We start from the raw sequence: 21259 nt of genomic DNA on the forward strand, positions 1-21259 counted from the left end.
ACTAGAAGAGATCTGAACTCCCACTGATGTTATTCAAGGGGGACACCTGACGTGAACACACCATCATCCAGAAGAACGTAATTATGTGAAATAAACACAGCAGAAAAAAAGCCAGGTAAAGCGCATTACCTAATTTGTACAGAAGAGTTTATGCACAAATGTGCATTATTTATAATTATATGCCTTAATAAAAGAAGTATTCTTTTTCCACATTTGGGAGTGAATAGGTATGTTTGAAAGATAATAAATGAGATGAGCAGGGCAGATCACAATTTCCTTTCCCCGGTTTTGCTACTGATAGATATGGATAATTTGTAACTGTTACTCTAACAAACTCAGTAACAAATCTACCTAGGAAAGCACTGAGGAAGACTGTTGCTTTGGAGGACATAAAACAGCATGACATTTAAGAAACCTAGGAAACCAAGGGAGAGGAACTAATCTGTTTAAATGGAATGGAGCTGTAAATATTGCTTCTTAAAAATATTTACAGAAAGCCCAACATGCCTAAATATATCAGATTTCTATGATAATATGGTGAAATATAGAATGTTTCTCTTCCAAAAAATAAGCTTAAAAAAAAAAATTAATCTTACTAGGGATACTGAAATTCTTATAGCAACAGATGTAACAGATTTGAAAAAGGGGCAGGAGGGATTTTTTTCAAAGTTTAACTATGCTGAGATCTTTTCCATAAGAAAGTGCCCGATGCTGGTAATTTAACACAATAACTTAGTTTTAATCAAGTCTAATATTAACATGCCCATTACTATGGACATTTTTTCAAATTACGTTTTCTTTTAACAAAAAGGCTGATCTTCAGATTCCTTTAATAAACAGATTGAAGAACTGTCAAAACCAACATTACTAAAATCTCAAATCTTTAGGGACAGTTACAGAATAAATTTGAAGCTCTCACTTCACTAAAACAGGTCAGAAATTACTCAAGTTTTTACTAAAAAAAGGTATATTTTAGCAAACATTTCTATGTATTAGCTGATAGCATTTTGTTTCTGCAGCGATTAATGAGCATGTTCACAGTTTATCTTTTCACAAGCTTTTCTCTGGGAGACAGCTTCTCAGACAAAACAACTGTACAGAGTAATGACAGCGCCACTTTTGAAGTACACTCTTCAAGGGAAAATAGTAAGTAGTAGTAAATCCAAGATGCACGGTGTTTGGGATTAAAAAGCACATACAAAGGTGACACAGCTAAATACATTTTCTTCCTCATTTCATTCATTGAAATGGAATTCCTTGAATTTATTGAAGTGATTCAACATTATTCCCCTTTCAGGACCCATTAGGTGGGAACTTCTATTCTATTAGCTGAGCTCTTTCCACATGTAAAAGGAGATGTGCCTCCAAGCTCCATTCTTCCCCACAGAAACACTGCAGCATGTGGGGTTTTAATCACCTGCCCATGAGGAGGCACAGATGAGCCATTTTCGTTTACACTTTGAGTAGCTATGTCAACTCTCTAAAAGTAAGAAAATGGTAAGAAGGAATTTCATGTTATCAAATGAACTGGACCCACAAAACAAAGAACAAACAAACAAAAAAACAGACAAAAAACAACAGCCCACACTGATTTTATAGTAGGAATTTCCTGAGCCACAAAATCATATGCCTTCAACCACTGCCTCCTAAAAACAGAGAAGGTATGAACTGATCAAACACATGCAACTAACATTTTCTAACCAAATATATAAACATATTAAATGACACAATGTTTTCATAACATACAGCTTTTTCTGCATTTTTAAAATGAAATATCACAAATATTTAAAAACCAGGAAAATGTAGTTTTACAAATTTCTTTAAAATTCCTTTAAATTTTCTCCCCAGTAAGAAGCCGTACTAGTTCAACCATGATCAGGCTTTACTTTGAATGAAAGTAATAATAATAATGTTAGTTCAAAGTTAGTAAAATTACTGCAAAAAGGATCTGTGACCAATTACAATTCAATATTGGCTTATTTAAGATTTAAATAAAACTGGTTTAATCTTTATACAAGCAGAAGTAACCTAGTTTATCCTGCTTCTCATCTCATCCTGTAGCCATCTCAGTGTCTAAGCCCAGATCTGTTTCTCACATTCACAGCCAAAGCTAAAGGTAAGGACAGGAATCAGAAAAATGGATAGCAAGGAACCAGATGTCACTGTCAAGCCCTCGTCCTATGTCCAATTAGCCTCTCTGCTTCCTTTATGGTCACAATGAATTACAAGAAAAATATCCAGATAGGTCAGCAGACTTCATACGGAGGCAAGAAAAAAAAAAAACTGTCTACAGTTTCATTCGGTTAATTAAATGTGTATCTTGACTTTATTATCTTATATATTTGAAAGCTGTCCTGGCAAAGACTGGTGACTATTTAAAGGAAAGCTTTATTTAATAAATGTTACAAGTTCTTTCTGCCTGTAACACACCTCTTCAAGAAGTTCTGCAAGACACAATTTATGTTGAGTGAAAACTTCTCTATCAGAATTCAGAAGAAAATATATTCTAAATCTGTTTTTATTCTCAGTATACTTAAACTAAAAACTTAACTATAGTAAATAAGAAGAAAAGACATGGAAATTGAAACAACAGAATTTGATAAAACTAAAACAGTTTTTAAATGTAACCCCATAATTTTGGGGGAAGGGAAAAAAAAAAAAAAAAAAGAGATAATTTTAGCTTCATTATTCTCCAAATTCATTTCACATTATCCTGCATAAACATGATCTACACATGACCAGTTTAAGGAGTACAGCCTTTCTCAATCCCAAAGAGAAATCTTTATCTACAGAAGCTATCAACTACTCTCCAATTTTCATATTAACAAATTTAACTTTGAAATCAAATGTATGCTGGAAGGTGGTGAGGAGAGAAGGGAAAGGCCTTATAAATCACTCTAAAAAGCATTTGAGGCAAGCATGTCAACCTTTCTGTAACAAATTCTTCCGGCAAAGAAAACAAGAAATTTAAGAAGAAATTTACGTTGTGTCATAAGCAAATTCTGCAAATCTAAAACAGCAAAGCAATTTCAAGACCCTAAAGAAACCGTCCAACTAGATGAAGCTGTGTAGTTATGGCCAACAAACTAAAATCCAATCTGGTAAACGTATACATCAGTGAAAAACATCAAAAGCCTGCATTAAAGTGTGCAATCACCTTTGAAGAAATACATGCTACATACTAAGTCTGGTATAAATTGTACTGAGCTGCAGAAAAATTCTGAACAATTTAGATGGTAAGAAATTCCAGAGATCAGATCATCTAGATTATATTCAATCCTAAAAAGAGTTTTCAGGATAGCTGCTCCTAAAAAAAAAAAAAAAAAAAAAGCATGTGCTGATAAAGCACACAAAACTTAAAACTGTACCAGTGCAGCAGGCACCTGCAAATACTAAATTCTACTGCCAACAGATCCATCATAGTTCCACCTGACCCCACAACAGCACTCAAAACAACATATTCTCAATGACCGAAAATCCTACAATGCAATATGAAACACATTCACAGGTTCATAATCCTCAAATGCCATGAGCCGAGATCAACCACCGGGGGGGGGGGGAAGTTATCACAGGAATGCTACTTACAAAGTTAATTAACAATTTTTAATCCCTTTCAATTTAAAGTCCACTAATCTACAACATTTAAACTAGAAATATTCACATTACTGTTTTATCTATCAGTGGACCTCTGATCAACTAGTTCAACTTTCTGCATGAAACGAACCTTAGAAAACTGTCTTTAAGTCATCCAGCTTCAAAACTTCTACCCCTGTAAAAATTACCACAATAAGTCACTCCAATTGTTACTAGCAACATTAAAAATTGTGCCAAATTTCTGTTTTCTGAGTATTTAGGTTAAGCTAACTGGATCTTGCACCTTTGTTCACTACATTCAAGAACTCCTAAGTATGCCATTTCTTTTCCCTGTAATTATTAATCAAATAAACCCATAATGTTTTCTTTGTAACTATACCAAGAGTTCTTCAAGACTCTCCTTCTAATGCACGAGTTTCAATTGCGGTAATTTTCTTGCCTCTTCTCTGAAAATCTGCAGTTTTGCATACTTTCTGAATTGTGAGAATCAAAACAGAGATCGTATTCCAGTTGCTGTCACATTAGCACTAAGAGGTAATCTCTCTAGTCCTACTTGCTATTCCTCTGATCATATATCCTTTCTGGCTAACACTGCACTCAGTATTTGTGCTTTTAATTGTGTATGAGTTTCATGTCTGTTTTAAGAGTCATCACTCTGCACAGTCTGTAAAGTCTTACACTTCTTCCCGTAATCTCCTTCCTGTAACTTCTTACACAGTGGACCACTTTTACATGTTCCTGTAGATGAATTACCATTTTCACTTCTGCACAACTTAGCTAGCTCTATGCTAGTGAACAGTTTTTATTATTTGTCATTCAGTCTCAAATTACTGACAATGTATAAATGACCCTACGATTTCTTCCTTGTAGATAAAAAAAAAAAAAAAAAGTTATTACTTGGGTCCAAGAGCAAACAACCTATGCACATTTAAAAAAAAAAAAAAAATTAAAAAAAAAATCAGATCATTTGATGATCACAAGTTTTATAGTTTTGGGATCTATCAGTTACCAGTTTTTGATCTATGAAACATACAATGTAAACAATGTTTTCTTAGTTAAAGATCTCAAAATATTTTACTCAGTGGCTAAGAATCACCTATTTCATGTCTACCCAAGATAGTAGGTCAGAGAAGTTAGTTGACATGTATCAGAAAATTAATGACAAAAGTTTATATAGAAAAAGTTGCGCCTCAAGTTGCGCCAGGGGAGGTTTAGACTGGATATTAGGAAATTTTTCTTCACCGAGAGGGTTATCAAGCATTGGAACAGACTGCCCAGGGAAGTGGTTGAGTCGCCATCCCTGGAGGTATTTAAAGGACGTTTGGATGAGGTACTTAGAGACATGGTGTAGTGGTGGTTTTTGGCAGTGTTAGGTTTATGGTTGGACTCAATGATCTTAAAGGTCTTTTCCAACCTATATGATTCTGTGATTCTGTGAAAAAAGACCTCCTGAAGATCCTGCTGCCCCTCAGATACTGGGAATTTAGCTCTGGAAACTAATTGTTCATATTTCTGACTGCCTTGCCCTTGTCATGAAGCACTTAAATACTGCATTACATCTCTCTTTTTGAGTGATGACAAAAGCAGGATATTAACATTTTTATCATACCTCTGCTGTAGAAACAAAGTAAGTTATGTTTTAAAATTGGGGCAGAAAAATTTGCAACATTAAACTTTGACATACTGTTTCTTTGCAGCTCTTCTCATTACGGTAGTCACAGTAAGGAACAGAATGATTATCCCAAAGTAATATGGGGCCTAATCAACAACGGTCTTTAGGCCTCTTGTTTTCCATTCATTTCAAACACAATATAACATTGCTGCATGCATGGAAACGTAAGTCAAGGCCACAAAAGCTTACCAGACATCTCTTAACCCATCTGATAAAAGAGTGAATAGCGTGGTCTCATCAGTCATCTGCTCAAAAATTTATCTCCCTTTCCAGTAACTTGGAGGACAGACTTTCCAACCAGACATTATTCTTGAACACTGCTCCAGGAATCTACTTCTAGTCAGTAGGCAAGCACAATTTGTGCCTTAAAACATGCATCTCACTTCACAAGCTTGAAAGTAGGGAGAAAAATTAAACACTGCCCAAGAGGAAAAGGAGGGATGCAAAAGTATGTAGGAGAATTCCAGGCTATTTCACTGTTTAGTTTTTGGTGGGGGTTTTTTGTTTTGTTTTGGTTTTTTGGTTTTGGGTTTTTTTTCCCTGTTGAAGGTCTGAGAAAAAACTTTCTGCAGCAGGAAAATAGGTGAATTATGAGATTCAAGAGATGTCTCTGAATAATTTAGGAAGTGTTTAAAATTTACAGGACCAGCAATTTATTTTAGAAGCTTACACTTCAGAAATTGATGTAATGTTGTTGCCTATATATTCATTACCATAGACTCTCCACTTATTACAGATGAATGAATTTCAAAATACTGTTTCACAAAGCAACACTTCCAAAAAAATTTTCAATAAATAAAAATTTTAGCCTACAGTATAATTCTAAGATTACTCCCTGTGCATACAACTGCAGGCAGAAAGTTCTGATTTCAGAAAAGGGATAAAATATTCAACAAAAATTTGGTAAGCCACAATTGCTTTGGTTAGTATTTTTTAATAGGCAAAAGTACTGAATGGATACAGGTTAATGTCAAAATCTAGACATGAATTCCCTAATATGATTAGGCTAGTGCTTTCAAATGGAAAACCACACTACTTTAGTAAAAAAGCAAACCTGCACAAAATGTGTAAAATAAGCAAAAGAAGCCCAGAACTACACAGCATTCTTTTACTACTAGCAAAACATTACTGGATAAAGGAACAGCTAGTGAACTTACATGCTTTTTCTAGGGTAATTTTATTGTTAAAAGCTAGGAAGTCTGTTAAAGGTCTTCAAGAAAGGAAACAGAATCTTCTAAAATCAAAGTTGACTACAGGTGTTCCCTGCTGTAAGTACAACAAAGTTTGGTGACCCCTTCATAATTCAAGAGAAAACATTAAAAGGATAACAGCCTTACTTAATATAAAGAAATACTTCTCTCTTTTCAAGTGCTACATTTAAGCCCGCAAAGGATTCATTTTTACACTACAACAAACTACTGACAAAGCATAAGCCTAGAAGCATCAGTGTTGAGAACTGCCATTCATTGCCAGTACAATTTTTTTTCCTTACTGAAGAACTATATAAGGAACAATTTCTCTGTACATTGAGAGGTTTTTCCCTGGAAATACCTATGAAATTGTATAAAAGCCTGACTTCATAAACAAATGTAGTTAACACGGCAAGTTGAGTGCCATTAAATTACTATTTTCCACAGCAAAGTTATTACAGCATCACCTCCCCTCAGCCAAAACAGAGGCAGAGCTTTCTCTTCCAAGTCCTGCACAATTTTAATGATACTTGGCTTACTTGATACTTTATATAGAATAGGTAGAAACAGCAGGGAAAACAAATGTAAACTGTCAATAAACAGTATTTCTCGTCTTAGAAAGCAGCCGTGTCCCAAACAGTGGTTAAGGAACTAATTTTAATCGGGGGCCATTAGAGAATACAGAGTAATCCAAGTAAAAAAAACTAGATAATTTACAAATTGCTATCTTTACTATGGCCTAGCAGCAGGCAGCTCATCAGAAACTAACAGTTTTCATTGCTGCTTCTCACCTTCAGAAAAGTAACCCAAAAGTACAAGTTTAATAGGCTGTATATTCCATTTCTGCAGTCAGAGGCTAGAAGCATTATGCTAAGAAAGCATGATGCTAAGTAAAAATCATTCCCTTAGGATTAGCTTATGTACCAAAGATAAGCAAATTTAACAAATCTGGTATATAGCCAGTATTTTCCCTTTTCCAAAACATAAAATAAGCTTACATACAAAAGCTTACCAGGTCTAGCTATTAGACTGACTTGAACATGTTACACTTACAATCCAAAAACTAAGTTTATGAGTCCTTAAAACACTTAAAGATACGTACTTCCTTAAACAGATCAACCGTAATGGGAAACCTTCAGAGGACCTATTTACAGATCTGTATTTTATATACTAGCAAATAGAAGAAAGTAAAAATAGTAAGTGAAATTGGAAGTTCCCAATGTCAAAGTCGTAACAGCAATGAATTTTGGGAAGTGGTTGCAGCAATAGGTTACAAACGAACAGCACTGCTTATTGCCATTTGCTGCAGCTTCCATTTTGGATAAAGTCTCCCATTAATACATCTTCACTCTCACAACCTACAGCAGATACTTGAACTTCATGGAAAGAAAGAAACACAGTGGACTCCACCCACCTAAATGCATAAAGACTTAGCATTTAATACCATCATATTAATATCACAATTCTTTCTAGTATCAATAATATAAAATTAGTATTTTACATCTTCCATCCTGTGCTTTTTAAAAGCAAGCTTTGCAGCTACTTTTCAAAAGCAATTTTGAACATTAACATTCTAAACCTCAAAATTTAAAAAAGTACACACACAAGTTATATCCTTTACTATGATTCTGTGATCACATACTTTCCAATGTCTTTTCTATTAGAGATCCTCACAGCAGAGTAACAAAAAAAAAATGGTTAAACAACTGATCCAGCAAAAACTCACTTCAGAAACATCACCAAATATACTGAGTAAATGTAAAGCTACTTTCTATCTAAAACTTCTGAACTTTTAAAGCAAACTTAAAATTAACACCCTCCCAACTGAACGTACTAGTACTAGTGAGACTTGAAAGAAGGCTTTTATCAAAATTAGAAAACCACAGAAACCTACTTTTTCCATCTCCTTTTTTTTTTAATCCAGAGAAAAGCTTCTAAGAAATGAATGATCATGGAAGCAATTGTATTTATTCTAAAAAACAAACAAACCACCAAACCCCACCTCCTTTAGAGCCATCCAAACAGCCAACATTCAAGGAACAGGGGAGTGAATCACCTCTTTTACACTTTGGATGTTGGGAGGGGGTGTTCAAAGCATGTTTCATGGAAAGCCTACTCTCATTTGTGATCACAGACTTCTCTCATCCCAGCTTTGACCAGACAGTTATAGTGAGGAAACAGTTTTCACAGTAATGAATAATTACTTTAACATTAACAGCAGTTAGTACTAACTAAATAGATAGAATCTATTCCAGCTTCTTCCTCAACCCTTCGCTATGCTTCATTACTCTTAGACTTCCCTCTTTCCACCTACCCTGCAATTTCCTCTTTCCAATGCATGTTGCCCAGGCAGCTTTCGCTCTCCTGTACCTGCCCTAACGCCCCGTTTATTTCTGACTGCTGGTCAATGATCACGCTAATTTAATCAGCAGTTAGCCTCTTGTCCTCCTCTACTGCGAGGGTTGCCAAGACAGGGAAGAAAAGCTAGCTCTCTGTTTCCGGCTGTTCGCTGTCCCTTTGCTATGACAACTCTGAACTCCTTCAGGAACCACTGGAAACAAAGCAAGCCAACACTTCACGACAGAAGCTCCCACCACTACTTTGATAAAACTAGGAAGTCATGATTTAAAATATTCTATTCAGTCTCTAATAGCAGTAGGATTTTGAATCTTAGAACTGTATTACAGTCAGTAACAGTGGTCATTGACAATATTCTTAACTGTCAATTAAAAACAAAACATGCAAAAGAAACATTCACAAGAGCTCAGTTATATTCTGGAATTTAAATATCACAAGTTATAATCAAATTTAATGAAAATAGCCTACATAGCACACAATACAGCAAAAGATTTCATGCTGTGTACATTAATGCTCGCCATTTGTTATTTTAAACAATTCAGTAAGATCATGGCATGAAGCAAATATTAATTTTCAAAGTCTCTTAAACATAAATGTAGCAAAACACTCAGTATCTTATTCACAATAAGAAACAACTGAGTACATGTGGCTTAACTGAATGAACTTTTTTTGCAAAGTTCTACTATGTATCTTAGTCGGTCATTCTGCTCCATATATTTAAGTAGAAAGAAACATCATTTTCCCTTTTTTACCAGGGGTTGCATTTTGCAATTCTTACTCCTAAATAATATATATATCTCCCTTACAGCATTCCCAAAGCTACCTTACTTACCTGACCTCTTTGTTTTCTTCCCTATACAAAAATACCGCCTCATTTATGCATTTAAAAAGACCTACAAGGATCATCTATGCCCTCAGTCTGTCCATCCTCGAGCATGAGAACCCTCAAATCTTTGTACTTCCCTTTTTTCTTTAATGGAAACACTCTTCCACATCTACAAGGCCCTTCGTAGTTCTATTCCCTGTAAACAATGCGAGCTTTAAGTCCCTATTTGTTACTGTTAAGGAACTTCACACTTGAGTTGGTCTCATAATACCCCCTAATCTCTTCAAACTCCACACTTGCCTATAGCAGCTGACCTATAAATAAGAGATGCACTGAGGGGGGTAGCTGTTCATTATGTTTTAAACACTTGCATACAGAGACAATGTCCCCATGCACAAGGACCTGAAAGCAACAACAAAGTTACTGCAGTTTTTTGATATGCTGGATGTACAAGTACTCTTTGGAAACCAGGGATGTGACAAAAACTTGCAAGTATTCTACCATGTTAAGTCCAAGGTAAACTTGGAAGTCTCTCTCCAGAGAAACGATCATCTCTGTATGTAGTCTCTTTCCACAGAAACCATGCAGTAAGCAACTTTGAAAAATGCTTTGTTTGCACTCTATCAGTATGGAGGGCTTACCCATAACACAGTTTTAAAACCTTAATTGAAAGCAATTGAATTTCTTACCATGGATTACAGTTCTACAAACACAAAAGATTCTGCCATGAGCAGTACAAAAATAACCTGTAACAACAAATACCTTTATGCGGGTACCAAAGATATTCAGAGGGGGAGGTTCTACCATTTTTTAGTTACTAATTTTCAATCAATTTAATTATAGCTCTTACATTTTATATGTGTACACTTAAATCTTTAAATGACATTTAGCTAGTTGTCTTTACCACAAAAAAGTGATCCAGTCATGACTAAATGAGTCCCAAGTATCAGCATGCTACATCACTGAATCTTCCTGTTTCACTTCAGAGCAAAAATCACCAAGAGATATACAGGACTGACTTTTTAAACATTGACTTGAAAGGGAGAGATTAGGTTAATTCAGCTTTATGTTCAGCAGTAATACTCCAGATTTTTGTTGTTTTGTTTTCTAAGGGATGAGAGAAAGAGAGATTGTTTGTTTGGGACTTTAATGCAGTTTGAGGAAATAAATACTGGAGATTTTTCAATTAGGTTTGTTTTGTTAAATTCAGCTCAATCATAGGAAGGCAATAACACCTTTGTAGTAGTTCCAAATCAAGCACCACTGATTTTAAAATAATGAAATGCACAACAATTACAAAAAAAAAACCACCACAGACTTCCCCCCCCCCCCTCAGAAGAGTATAAAAAGAAAGGAAAACAAGCCAGAAAACTACAGTAGCAAAGCCAACTAATACTCTTCAGTCATATTAGGACTTCAATGAAAAATGTTAGCAATTTTTTAAAAATTTGGTTTTTTTCTTTTCTCCACTGTATGTCTGCAATTGCAAAACTAAGGGAATACTATATCAATAACAGTACCTCAATATAATTCAACAGACAGAGAACACAGTAAATTATTAGATTATGTCTTTTGCATACTAGCAACATGCAAATGTCCATAATACGACAGCATTTCACCTATATTCTAACACCTACCTTCAATTCATACTGACAGAAAGATTCAGTAAATCAAAGACAAAGTTGATATCCTCCTGCTCACATCTGCTCAGCTTTGGTTTACTAAATACAATACACAGGATTTAACACAACTTTGGTTGTTTTGAATATGTTTTAAAAAGCTGAAACTGGGGCCAAACTAACCTTACTAACAACACATTAAAAAAATAACTTCTTATTTCCATTAAATAGTACAAAGGTTCATCTTTCAAAATTAGTAATTTCCCTCAGACTGTTGAAGCCTACTTCCTTCTCCCAGTCTATTAACAGACGATGTGCAAAGGACCACTTTCAGATGAGAATAAAGGAAATTTTCCACTGTGTTAATAGCTTGGGGAAGGAGAAGGGACAGTGGGATAGTGTTCCTTCCACTTACGAAACTGCAAATAATTAATTTTCCTTCATCTTTACTGTATACATCCATGCTTCAGGTCATTCCCCAACTATTAAATCCAGCTGGACTCAGTGAGAACTTCAGAATGCCCTTCCTATCTTAAAAACAATTCCAACACACAAATAAGCAAATACACTCCCCATATAGAGCCTCATCCACCAAATGTTTTCATATATGCATAACTCCACTAAAGGTAGCTCCACTGAAGCAGAAAGAATTACTGATTGTAGCAAAACTAAGCAGAATTGCAAGAATATGTAGGACAAGTATCTTTGGACAGGTGAACAGGAAAGAAGAGAGGACACCTCTGTGTCCTAAAAAATAGCACAGAATAGCAGCCTACTGGCCTTGCAAATGCATTTAATTCTGAAATTACTCTACTTTCAAGTATGATTAGATATAATGAAAATCAGTGTACTAACAAAAGATGCCTGTTTTTATAATCCTTCTTCACAATAATATCACATTACCAGTGGTCTACAGAGCCTCCGTATAAATTCAAAGAAGGAAAAACAAATAGGAATTGTAAGAACACTTGGGTACCATAAACACATTTGTGGTGTGGAACTGGTATTTCCTAAAAGGTACTTACAGATATTTTCTTTATTTTACTTTAGCAAGTAACAATAGTGTAGCAATAAATATATCTGTACATCACAAGTGGTTAACTTTATATAGAACAAAAAAGCACTGATTTAAAGCTCTAAGTTCTCTACTTGAATACTTCACTTTATAACTCCATACAGAGACCAAATACAGTACTTACAAAACAGAAAACATGCTTCCAAATTCAGTCAGTAACCGGGGTTTTCTAAACTGCAACTGTTACCATTTTTTATTAAAAGGAAAATCCTACTCTTTCTAGGAAATGAGGATAGAAAATAACATCAGTTTAAAAATATTGGGGATATTACTACTGCCTATAATATCCTGTAAAAACACAGGAGGCTGACTTGACTGTGAACATTCTTCTCTAGGCTCCTGCCAAGAAAGGCTCTGGTAAGTGCTACCTTTGATTGTCATTTTCTGATTGTTAAGAATTCTACACAGCAGCTAAACATGAAGAAGCTTTTTTTCACTTCTTATGGCATTTGGTCTAAAAGCACGTAACTACACAGTATAGCACCACAATACACAAAGTTATCAAAAAAAAGTCTCTAAACCAGCTAATATTTATTGTTAGTGAAAAATCCAGAACACTATTTAATGTCATCAAATGTTGCAGTATGTCTAAAAGTGAGACATATCAGTTTAAAAAAAGAGATGTTTGTTTAATCTTTGTGGTTATAAGAAAAAATACCACACCTGTAAAAATAGGAAAATTAATAGGTGTTACAATGCCTAAACGATTGCTTCCAATGAAACTTGCACTTTGGTTTTACTGCAGTCTTCCAGGCACCGTACAAGGCACATCTAGTGCTACACTCTCATCACCTGAGTGATAATGGCTGAATTTTAATATTTATGAGAAATTAATAACTGCTTAAATAAAGGTTAATTAAAGATAACTCACCACCATCCCTCTCTCTAACTCTGTGAGTATGCACACTTTTTGCTTTACTGTGCCCTGTGTTGTCACCGTATTTGTTTTCAGGGCTATCAGAGCGCCGCAGCATTTTATTTGGTGGTGAAGGATCTGTGGTGTCTCGCATCTTGTCATGACGGTGATCACCACCACCGGGGTGACTCTTGGATGAGTATTTAAGAGCCTGTAACAGATCACAAGAGAATAGGCATTTACATTAGCTATGAAGTTACAGAACTGATGTTAAAATGTTATTTCTAAATTTTAGATCTCTTTCCAAAACACTTTTTAAAGTTAATTAATTTTCATTTCCTATTTAAACAATCAGCATTAGTCTTTCTAATTTTAATTACCTACATTAAAGCAACAAGTTCTGTAATTAGAACTCAAACCATTTTCTCCCACTATTACATCCAACATAACACTTGCTGTTAAGAAAAACCTAATTTTTCTGTCTTTTCACTGATGGACTACACACTTTCAGCAGTAAGTTAGCCACAGTACTTCTGCACTTCTGGGAGAAGCCCAAGTCTCCACCTGGTATTAAGAATATAAACAGAAAGTTACAATGAATCAGTGTAAACTTTGAGCATGTCCACCATACTGTAGTCAAGGCCACTCAGCTTCACCACTACCTTGAACTTCTCTGCAAGGTTTTTCCACTACTAGCAACCCTGCAGCAGACATAATAAAAACCCCCTAGAATTCTGGGGGCCCAAAATATGTAATATGATGATTAATTTTGAAGTATTTAGCAAAAATTACATGTTCTGCCTCACTTTGACCTGCTTGATTCTGCAGTGTGAGCTTCTGAGTGGCAAATGTTTACATTTACATGAACTGTCACTGACAGCTGCCTTGGACTGTCAGATTACACTTCACAGTGATACGAATACACAGAAATACAATAAAACAGTTCAATTCTGTGCCCTAAGGAGAACCGTATCACAACATACAGCATTCCCCAGATTCACACCCCGAGAACTGTTTTTTTCAGTAGACACAGCAGAGGAATACATATCCACCTTACAGAAACTGAGGTTATTGTCAGCAGCTTAAGGATTCGATGTTTTCTGAACATGCCTAGCAGCTGGCAACTGCAGAAATTAAGCCTTACTAGCAACCCCAGTTATTCAGGGTCTAAAACCATGCCCTGCTCAGGTTACAGTCCACAGCAGCAGTTTTGGGGAGAAGAAAGGACTTGGGGAGGGGGGTGGGGGAAGAACAAGATGCCTTTTGTTTTTAAAAGGAAAACACTCACCTCCCCCTGGATCTCCACTCCACTGCAAGTGACCCCGGCTCGCTCTCCCGCCCCTCGTACCGTACCCTCCCCGACTCCTAGGCCCAAGCCCTACACGGGTCGCACTAGGCCGCTCCTCCTCGCCCCGGCCCCGCAGGCCTCAGAAGAGCGCCGGCGCCCCGTTCCCTCCGCGCGCGGCCGCCGCCGCCCCCCCCTCCGCTCCCCCCGGGCCCGAAACGGCGCCGAGGGACGGGACCGAGGCGTCTGCTGCACCGCGGCCTGCGGCGGCGGCCGAAGCCTCCGCTGGAGTAGCTCCCCCCCCCTTCTCCTCCCCTGCTCCTCCTCCTGGGCCTAGCGGCCGGCGCTTGAGGTACCTGGTAGGGCTGCGAGTCCCCCCTGCGGTCGTGACAGCTAAAGAGAAAGCGAGAGAAAGAGAGAGACGTTAGCGAACAACCGTTACCGGCCGCCGGGGAAGGGGGCCCAAACATGGCGGAGGGGAGGGGGAGACCCCGCGGGGCCAAGGGCCAGAGGAGGAGGAAGGGATTTACCCATCACTGAGTCTCTGCTGTTTCCTCGCATACATTACCATCAATGCCCGGCCTGTGTGTGTGAGTGTGAGGGGACCAGGAGGGGACGGCCGCGGCCGGGCCACAGGCGCCGAGGGGGGAGGAGGGGGAGGCAGCGCTCCGCCTCGCCGCCGACCGGGGGCAGGGAGGGGGGAAGGGAGGGAGGGGGCGGCTCAGGCAGCTCGGCTGGGCGCAGCGCTCACGGGCCCATCTCCTCCGCGCACAGCGAGAGGGGAGACGCCAGCAACTCGGCTCCGCGCGCGCTGAGACACTCCGGGAGCACGGACTCCGCCGCCACCGCCGCCGCCGCTGCTGCTGCCGCCGCCTCCTCCCCCCGCTGCGCCCGCCGCCACCGCCGCCGCCGCCGCTCCTCCAACTACATCCGGGAAACTCGGGCGACGCCGCGCTCGGTTAACGTCGGCTCTTTTCGGCTCTTTCCGACACGCTCCGTCCCCTCTGTCCCCTTTGCTCTCGGGCGACTCTGCGTTCGGGAAACATCGGCTGCCTCCGCCGAGCCCAACGCCCTTCAATCTCTCCCTTCGGCAAACATCGGCTCGTTCCGTAACTCTCCTCCCTCCCTCCTCCTCCCACCGGCCGGCCCGCCTCGTCCTCCTCTCCCGAACGCTACCTGTCTTCGGAAAACATCGGTTATTTCCGTAGAGATGTTTTCACGCTCCCGTCAGGGTGGCGCCGCGTTCGGAAACGCTCGGGTATTTCCGTGACCCCTCACCCGGCGGCTCCGAGGCACTGCCGGTCGGAGCAGCGGTTGGCCGGGCGCGCCCGGCTGATTGGCCGAGGGGAGCCCCCGCCGCCCGGGGGGCCGCGCTGCCGACAGCACCGCGCCTCACTTCCCCGCGCGGGCGGGCCGGGCCGGGCCGAGCCGAGCCGAGCCGAGAGGGAGCTGGGCCGCGGCGGGGCAGCCGGCTTTCTCGCTGGGAGCCGACAGGGCGGGAACGCCAGGCAGGTGGGGGCAATAGGGGGAATTGCGAGAGAAGCGGCGGGGTGGGGGGAGCGGTGCCCGGCCGTGAGATAGGAAAGGGAAGGTCTCGTCTTACCTACCCCCTCCTCCCCTTCCGCCCAGGGACTTGATGTATAGGCAGGAGCCATTTTGTGTACGGCTCGTCTTCTGCGAGGAAGCGCTCGGCGGTGACGAGGTTGTTAAAATGTCCCTGGGGAGGTGGCGGCGCGGGTCGGGCTGTGCCCTGCCGCCCGGCCCCTGCGGCGGCGCCGGTTTTCTCCCGACCCGCGGTGGCGAGGCTCTGCTGCCGGCCTCTGAAGAAACGCCGCCAGGCTGCTGCAGCCCCGGCCGCTGAGGGAGCGAGGCGCTGGCGGCAGAACGGCCTGGGCGCGGTGAAACCGCCGCTGGGGGGGGGGGGGGGGGCTGGGGGTGTTGGGTGGGGGTCGGCGGGTGAGGGGCGCTAACGGCCGCCTCCGGCGAGCAAGCAGCTCGTCCGCGTCTCGGCACACCCGTAAAATTGTCACCCCGGCGCCCGTGAGTAGCCAACAGTGCCAGATAGGTTTGCTTCAGGTGGATCCGGGCTCTCTGAAGTGGAAGCTTGGGCCTCAGTTTGCGAGGAAGATCCCCTTCATCAGAGGCCGAGTGGATGCCGCTGCTGGTGGTGACTGCTGAGCCTTCTCCTAGGAAAGGGCCATTTGTTTTTTTCTAACCAAACCCTCGAAGTCTGAGGTACAAAGCATCATATATTCAGAATGGTATTAAGATATTATAAAATATAATAGAAGTTTTTTGATACCAGAGTTGAGCATTGCTATGAGGGTATCATAGGAGAGCCCAGTTTTCAGTAAAGGTATAGTGTAGATGCCGAATTTTGTCCTGCCCCTTTCCTGAAAAGTGAAGAGATGCGGCACAACTTGGGACTAGCATGTTAACCTTAAACAGAGCATCTTTCCCCGTGGCGCTGTCTGTGCTAGCGTAGCATTATTCATGATAACTCTCTTACAGAATTTTTCTTTCTGTTTTTTGTTGTCTTGTTTTTTTAGAGTGTAGAAGGCTGTTGCTGAGGGGACTTCAGGGAGCAGTGGCAGAGCTCAGGGAGGGGAGTGGAGGATGACTCAGCAGGGAGCTGTTCTTCAGGGTTACAATAATGAGCTAGTGAAATGCATTGAAGACTTGTGTGTGCAAAAAGAAGAGCTGAACAAACAAATCCAGCAAGCAGAAGAGGAAAAAAATAAACTCCAGCATGAAATCCAAGTCCTGAGTGAACAACTGGAGTGTGTATGTGAAAACCTGGCCCAAAAGGTAGCTTCACGGAATGAGCTTGATAAAATTCTTGCTGAAACTGAAGCTGCTTACATGAAGATTTTGGATAGTTCTAGAACTTTGCTTAATGTCCTGAAGAAGGAAGTGGGAAGCTTAAAGCATATGCCAGAACTGAAAACCAATGTAACGTGAAACAGTCAAATGTTTGGACTCCACAGTGCTAAAATTCCACTAGGTGAGAAATGTGGTTAGCCACAGAACCTTACAATGACAGTATAAGCAGAGAGGGATTTTCTTCCAACCTTTCTGTATGTTTATTATTTTTAAATGTGCTAGACAATAGATGAAATAAAGTTGCTGTTTTAAAGAAAAAATCTAATTACTTAAACACTACAAACCTATATTGCACATAGGTAGCTGAGGCAGATGTGAGGCTGTCGATTTTGACATGGTGATGATTCAAGGCTATTCTGAAGACAGGAAAAAAAAATCCTGTTTTATTGGTCAATTTCAGATGGCTACCAGTGAATTACTGTTTGATTGAAAACTAGTGGGTGCAAGTAGATCAGATACTACTTCTTCTCGCTTTACAAATGCTTAGGCTTTACTGTTAGGGACCAAATGGAAACCAATGATTTAGCTTCCTCTAGGAGTTTGGAGTTCTGTCTGATGCATGCACAAAGACAGCCCCTGTTTACAATCATCTCTTACTTACCTGGAATAATGGAGAGATAAGGTGAGAAAACATAACTAATGCAGGGCATTGAGGCTTAAACTGTAAGACTATATATGGTTCATGGATCTCCTGAAGCCATACAAACGCCTTGTTTAGAAAGGAGGCGTACTATAGTGAAACAGGTTTTGGTGCAAGTGCATGCCTCCCACATGCAGGACCTAGCACTGCAGGCAGCTACACTGTGTGAGCTCGGACCAGTGAATCCACTTATGGATAAGGAAAAGATGACTGTATTTCAGTAGTGTCTAGAAGTCCTGAAAAACTACCGGGGTTCAGTAAAAAATTCTGAGTTAAATACAAGGCCAAAGAAGATAATCTTGGCTAAAAACCAATAATTGAACTTCTGGAAATCTTATTTTTAGTGCCCTTTAGCTCTATGCTGATCTATTAAATAATTGTAATAAGATTGTAAAGAATAGTGAACAACCTGAAATGGAGAGAAATAAATACAAATGAAAGTAGAAAATGAGATTAGAGGAAGTTTGCAGCTGTCGGGCATTCTTACAGATGAGCTTAAACTAGAACCTAGTTTAGAGATCTGGGAGGAGGTAACAGCATGGCAGAAATATCAATTTAATCCTATTTTCTATTTCTAGTGGTTACTAAACCTCTCTGTGTTTGTGTGTGTGTGTGTGTACATATACATACATTTTGTCCTGCTCATTCATGTGTTACAGCAATAACTTTATTTTTAAGCTGCATCTTGTAGTCAATTCTTCATTCTATACCAATTAGCTAAATTGAAAGAAGTGCAATTGTAATCTCCTTACTTGATAACTGTGTCTCTCAGCAAGTGTAAAGGGTATTTAGATGTGAATAGTTTCAGTAATAGCTCTTCACCAATAACATGAAGCAAATTTTATGTTTTTCTGGTTGCCATGCTACATCAAGGATTAGTGTGACTGAGCTAATCAACAATTTACTTGTATAGCATTCCCAGTGACTTCCCTCGAGTAATGCTGAGGTGATAAAATTAGATAATCTCAGGGGTACTGCTAGTGTTATAGTACTGCAGTATTCAGGACTGCCTTGTTTATATTGAAGTGAAACACAAAAATGTTGCTATTTTTTTAGTAGCAAAGAAGTGATTTATTGGACTGGATGTTTCTTGGCGTTCTCTCTTCCCTTAGTCTGGTAGTAGTAACTAATTTACCTCAAAATAGGAAGACTCAGGAAAAGGTATTAACTAAAGAGCAAGGACTTTTTTTAGAGTTGCATATGTAAGCTGCTGCTTCTTATTACCTGAAAGGGAACTTGAAATTGTCTCTGTGGAAAAAAAAATTTGTGTCCTAGAAAGCTCATTTATAGAGAACAGTACAGTTAATTTCTTGTATTATCAGTCTCAGACAATAATTACAGGTTTGTTTGCCTTAGAATAATCATATATTATAAATAATGCCTCTTTTTGCTCTAATTAGGCTGTTAAAACTAAAGAAGTTTTAAGAGAAGCTTTGTAAGTCTTTTAAAGAAGTCTACTTCATGACCATTATTACATCTAAGTGTAGCTATTACAGTGTCAAAACTAAAATACTGGAGATACTTGAATTTTTTAAGTTACAAAACTAAGGGAAAATGTAACTGTTGGCTAGTATTTACACATACTGGGGCCTCCCAGCTTTCAAATAAGAAGTTGAAATGTTGTTAGAATTCCATTCAGTGATCCCAGTCTGTAAAATTTCTGTTTAAATTCAGATTCACAAGTGGAGAGCAGTAATATCATATCCCTAGGGCTTGCCGATTTGTAGAATAACTCCCAAGTGTGGCAGTCATTGTGAAGTAAGTGCACCTGCAGACTTGTTACTCAAAAATAGCTCTTACCATTATATTCTATGTTGACCCAAATGAACTTACTGTGTCCTTTTATTGAAGTGGTAAACCTTTTTCACTGCTTTTTCAGGTAGTATAAATCTTGACATAAATAGCTTTTCTTAAACAGCTTCAGTTTGTTTAGAATAGAAGATACGCAAACTAAACTAATACACAGTATTGCTAGAACATAAATGATAATTTGCAGATTACAGCAGCTCTGGAGGGCTAGCCTGCAACAGAAAGTTTGCCTGAAATAAGGCAAGCTATAAACTTAAAGCATCACGCTTATTCCTCACTTAATTTTTATATTGATTTTGTATGATTCTCTGGGTTTGATCCAGTAATTTACTTGAGTGTTTACAATCTAGGAGGATGACAAAAGTTCAGGTGACCAAATGTAGTGCCTCATCTAAAGTGCTTTGGGTGTCTTGTAGCTTATTTGGTATGTGAGGAGACACAGTTTTTGAAACTCCTACCTGTGCTTGATTCAAAGCTCCATTGAAATGCATCTAGAGCACTGGTCTAATGTCCTAATCCACTAATTTATGTAGTGGCACCTCCATCTGGTTTCCAAATAACAGGACATAACTGGAGGTGACGATTCCCAGCTCTTATAGCAATACTTCTTAAATACGTACCTAGCACATACAACTCTAGTGATCAACAGGTTTTTCAAAACATCTGAGTGTTGACTCTGCCAAGTAAACTAAGTTTATTATGTATGATAGAGTTTGGTGGTTACCAAAGAAACTGCTTTTGAGTGGTATGTTGAAAGTAATTTTCTGTGTGGAGGTGGTTGTATGAACCACTGGGTGAAGTCCCATATACAGGCAGTGTCCTGGTTTTGGCTGGGATAGGGTTAATTTTCTTCCTAGTAGCTGGTATAGCGCTGTGTTTTGGGTTTAGTATGAGAATAATGTTGATAACACACTGATGTTTTAGTTGTTGCTAAGCAGTGCTTACACTAGTCAAGGACTTCTCAGCTTCCCATGCTCTGCCAGGTGCACAAGAAGCTGGGAGGGGGCACAGCCAAGACAGCTGACCCAAGCTGGCCAAAGGGCTATTCCATACCATATGATGTCAGGCTCAGTATATAAACGGGGTGAGTTGGCTGGGGGGCAGTGATCGCTGCTCTGGGACTGGCTGGGCGTCGGTCTGTGGGTGGTGAGCGGTTGTATCACTTGGGTCCCGTCCCGTCCCCCCGTCCCCCCCCCCCGGTTTTGTTCCTCTCTTGTTTTCCTTCTCATTGCAATTCTGTCACCCCCCCATCCCACGGGGCGGGGGGGGGGGGGGGAGGTGAGCGAGCGGCTGTGTGGTGCTTAATTGCCGACTGAGGCTAAACCACAACAGGCAGTCGCTCCCAATCCATAACTGTCTCTGTGGAGATGCCTACCCTTCAGTTCAGGTAGCTCCCCACAGGCAGTTTCTGCTAATCACCTTACAGGAACAGAGGTGAGTGGATTGGGATGG

General features: G+C 39.9%; 2 protein-coding genes across 14 annotated transcripts in view; one reads left to right on the top strand and one right to left on the bottom strand.

Annotated features, from left to right (window-relative positions):
• The window catches only part of WAC (WW domain containing adaptor with coiled-coil), a 63681-nt gene extending 47898 nt beyond the window's left edge, over positions 1 to 15783 (bottom strand). The window contains exons 1-3 of one of the 2 annotated variants that reach the window (XM_075492564.1): positions 15652 to 15783; positions 14832 to 14868; positions 13206 to 13401 (exon numbers count right to left, since the gene is read on the bottom strand). In XM_075492564.1, coding sequence (XP_075348679.1) covers positions 13206 to 13401; positions 14832 to 14868; positions 15652 to 15668 — 250 coding nt within the window. In that variant the 5' untranslated portion in view covers positions 15669 to 15783. Of the gene's footprint in view, positions 1 to 13205; positions 13402 to 14831; positions 14869 to 15005; positions 15142 to 15651 lie in introns of those variants that run through there. The other variant, XM_075492563.1, reaches the window with a different exon arrangement.
• Positions 14936 to 20500, top strand: LOC142405332 (microtubule nucleation factor SSNA1-like). 12 transcript variants are annotated; one of them, XM_075492573.1, is made up of 3 exons: positions 15522 to 15670; positions 16552 to 16710; positions 17025 to 20499. In XM_075492573.1, exon 3 carries the CDS (start codon positions 17092 to 17094, stop codon positions 17434 to 17436), a length of 345 nt encoding a protein of 114 aa, XP_075348688.1. In that variant the 5' UTR covers positions 15522 to 15670; positions 16552 to 16710; positions 17025 to 17091; the 3' UTR covers positions 17437 to 20499. The 12 variants fall into 12 exon arrangements, with proteins under 12 accessions (XP_075348691.1, XP_075348692.1, XP_075348688.1 ...); XM_075492571.1 differs by having other exon boundaries at positions 15607 to 15733; XM_075492568.1 differs by lacking the exon at positions 15522 to 15670 and adding an exon at positions 15824 to 15983.
• Positions 20501 to 21259: the final 759 nt, after the last annotated feature.

The sequence above is a fragment of the Mycteria americana genome, chromosome 2 (assembly GCF_035582795.1).
Source record: "Mycteria americana isolate JAX WOST 10 ecotype Jacksonville Zoo and Gardens chromosome 2, USCA_MyAme_1.0, whole genome shotgun sequence".
In the NCBI taxonomy this organism is placed as follows: Eukaryota; Metazoa; Chordata; class Aves; order Ciconiiformes; family Ciconiidae; genus Mycteria; species Mycteria americana.

Excerpts from the sequence above, each read along its gene's own strand:
- LOC142405332 (XM_075492576.1), top strand. The coding sequence starts at position 17,092 with ATGACTCAGCAGGGAGCTGTTCTTCAGGGTTACAATAATGAGCTAGTG.